The sequence below is a fragment of the Lipotes vexillifer genome, unplaced genomic scaffold, assembly GCF_000442215.2.
Source record: "Lipotes vexillifer unplaced genomic scaffold, Lipotes_vexillifer_v1.1 scaffold1011, whole genome shotgun sequence".
NCBI classification, from domain to species: Eukaryota; Metazoa; Chordata; class Mammalia; order Artiodactyla; family Lipotidae; genus Lipotes; species Lipotes vexillifer.
The window spans coordinates 5,229,695-5,230,190 of NW_006787698.1; the positions used below are offsets into that span (position 1 = coordinate 5,229,695).

The 496-nt window shown below is 49.6% G+C and overlaps 1 protein-coding gene across 1 annotated transcript in view; it reads left to right on the plus strand.

Moving 5' to 3' along the window:
- The window catches only part of SMARCA4 (SWI/SNF related BAF chromatin remodeling complex subunit ATPase 4), a 91,245-nt gene extending 91,014 nt beyond the window's left edge, over nt 1-231 (plus strand). The window contains exon 34 of the mRNA XM_007460759.1: nt 96-231. Within this exon, the coding sequence (XP_007460821.1) occupies nt 96-128 (33 nt within the window). The 3' untranslated portion in view covers nt 129-231. The remainder of the gene's footprint in view (nt 1-95) is intronic.
- Nucleotides 232-496: the final 265 nt, after the last annotated feature.

Here is a 496-nt window from a genome sequence, read left to right on the forward strand (position 1 = left end):
GGTGGTTGAGTGCATCTAAAGCTGAGGTCGGCGCCAGTCGGGGTGCTCCTGAGGGCGGGGCTGACTCACGCTTTCTCCTCCTGTCCCCCCTCCAGGACCGCTCAGGAAGTGGCAGCGAGGAAGACTGAGTCCCGACATTCCAGAGTCTCAACCCCGAGCCACTCGTTCCAGATCTGAGATGGTGTAGCCCTTAGCAGTAACGGGTAGCAGCAGATGTAGTTTCAGACTTGGGATAAAACTGTATAAACAGAAATCTTCCATATTTATACAGCAGAGAAGATGTAGGACTGTTTGTGTCTGGCCCTGTCCTGGCATCAGTAGCGTTGGTAACAGCATTAACTGTTTAAAATGAGAAAAAAAAAAAAAAAGAATTATGAATTGGGGGACACGCGACACCTGTTTTTCTTTTCCTTCCCTGGCAGTACTGTTTTGGCCGCAGTTTGGAATCACTGTAGTTTAAGCTGTGGATGCATGTGTGTAGCCGTCCACTCCTCGT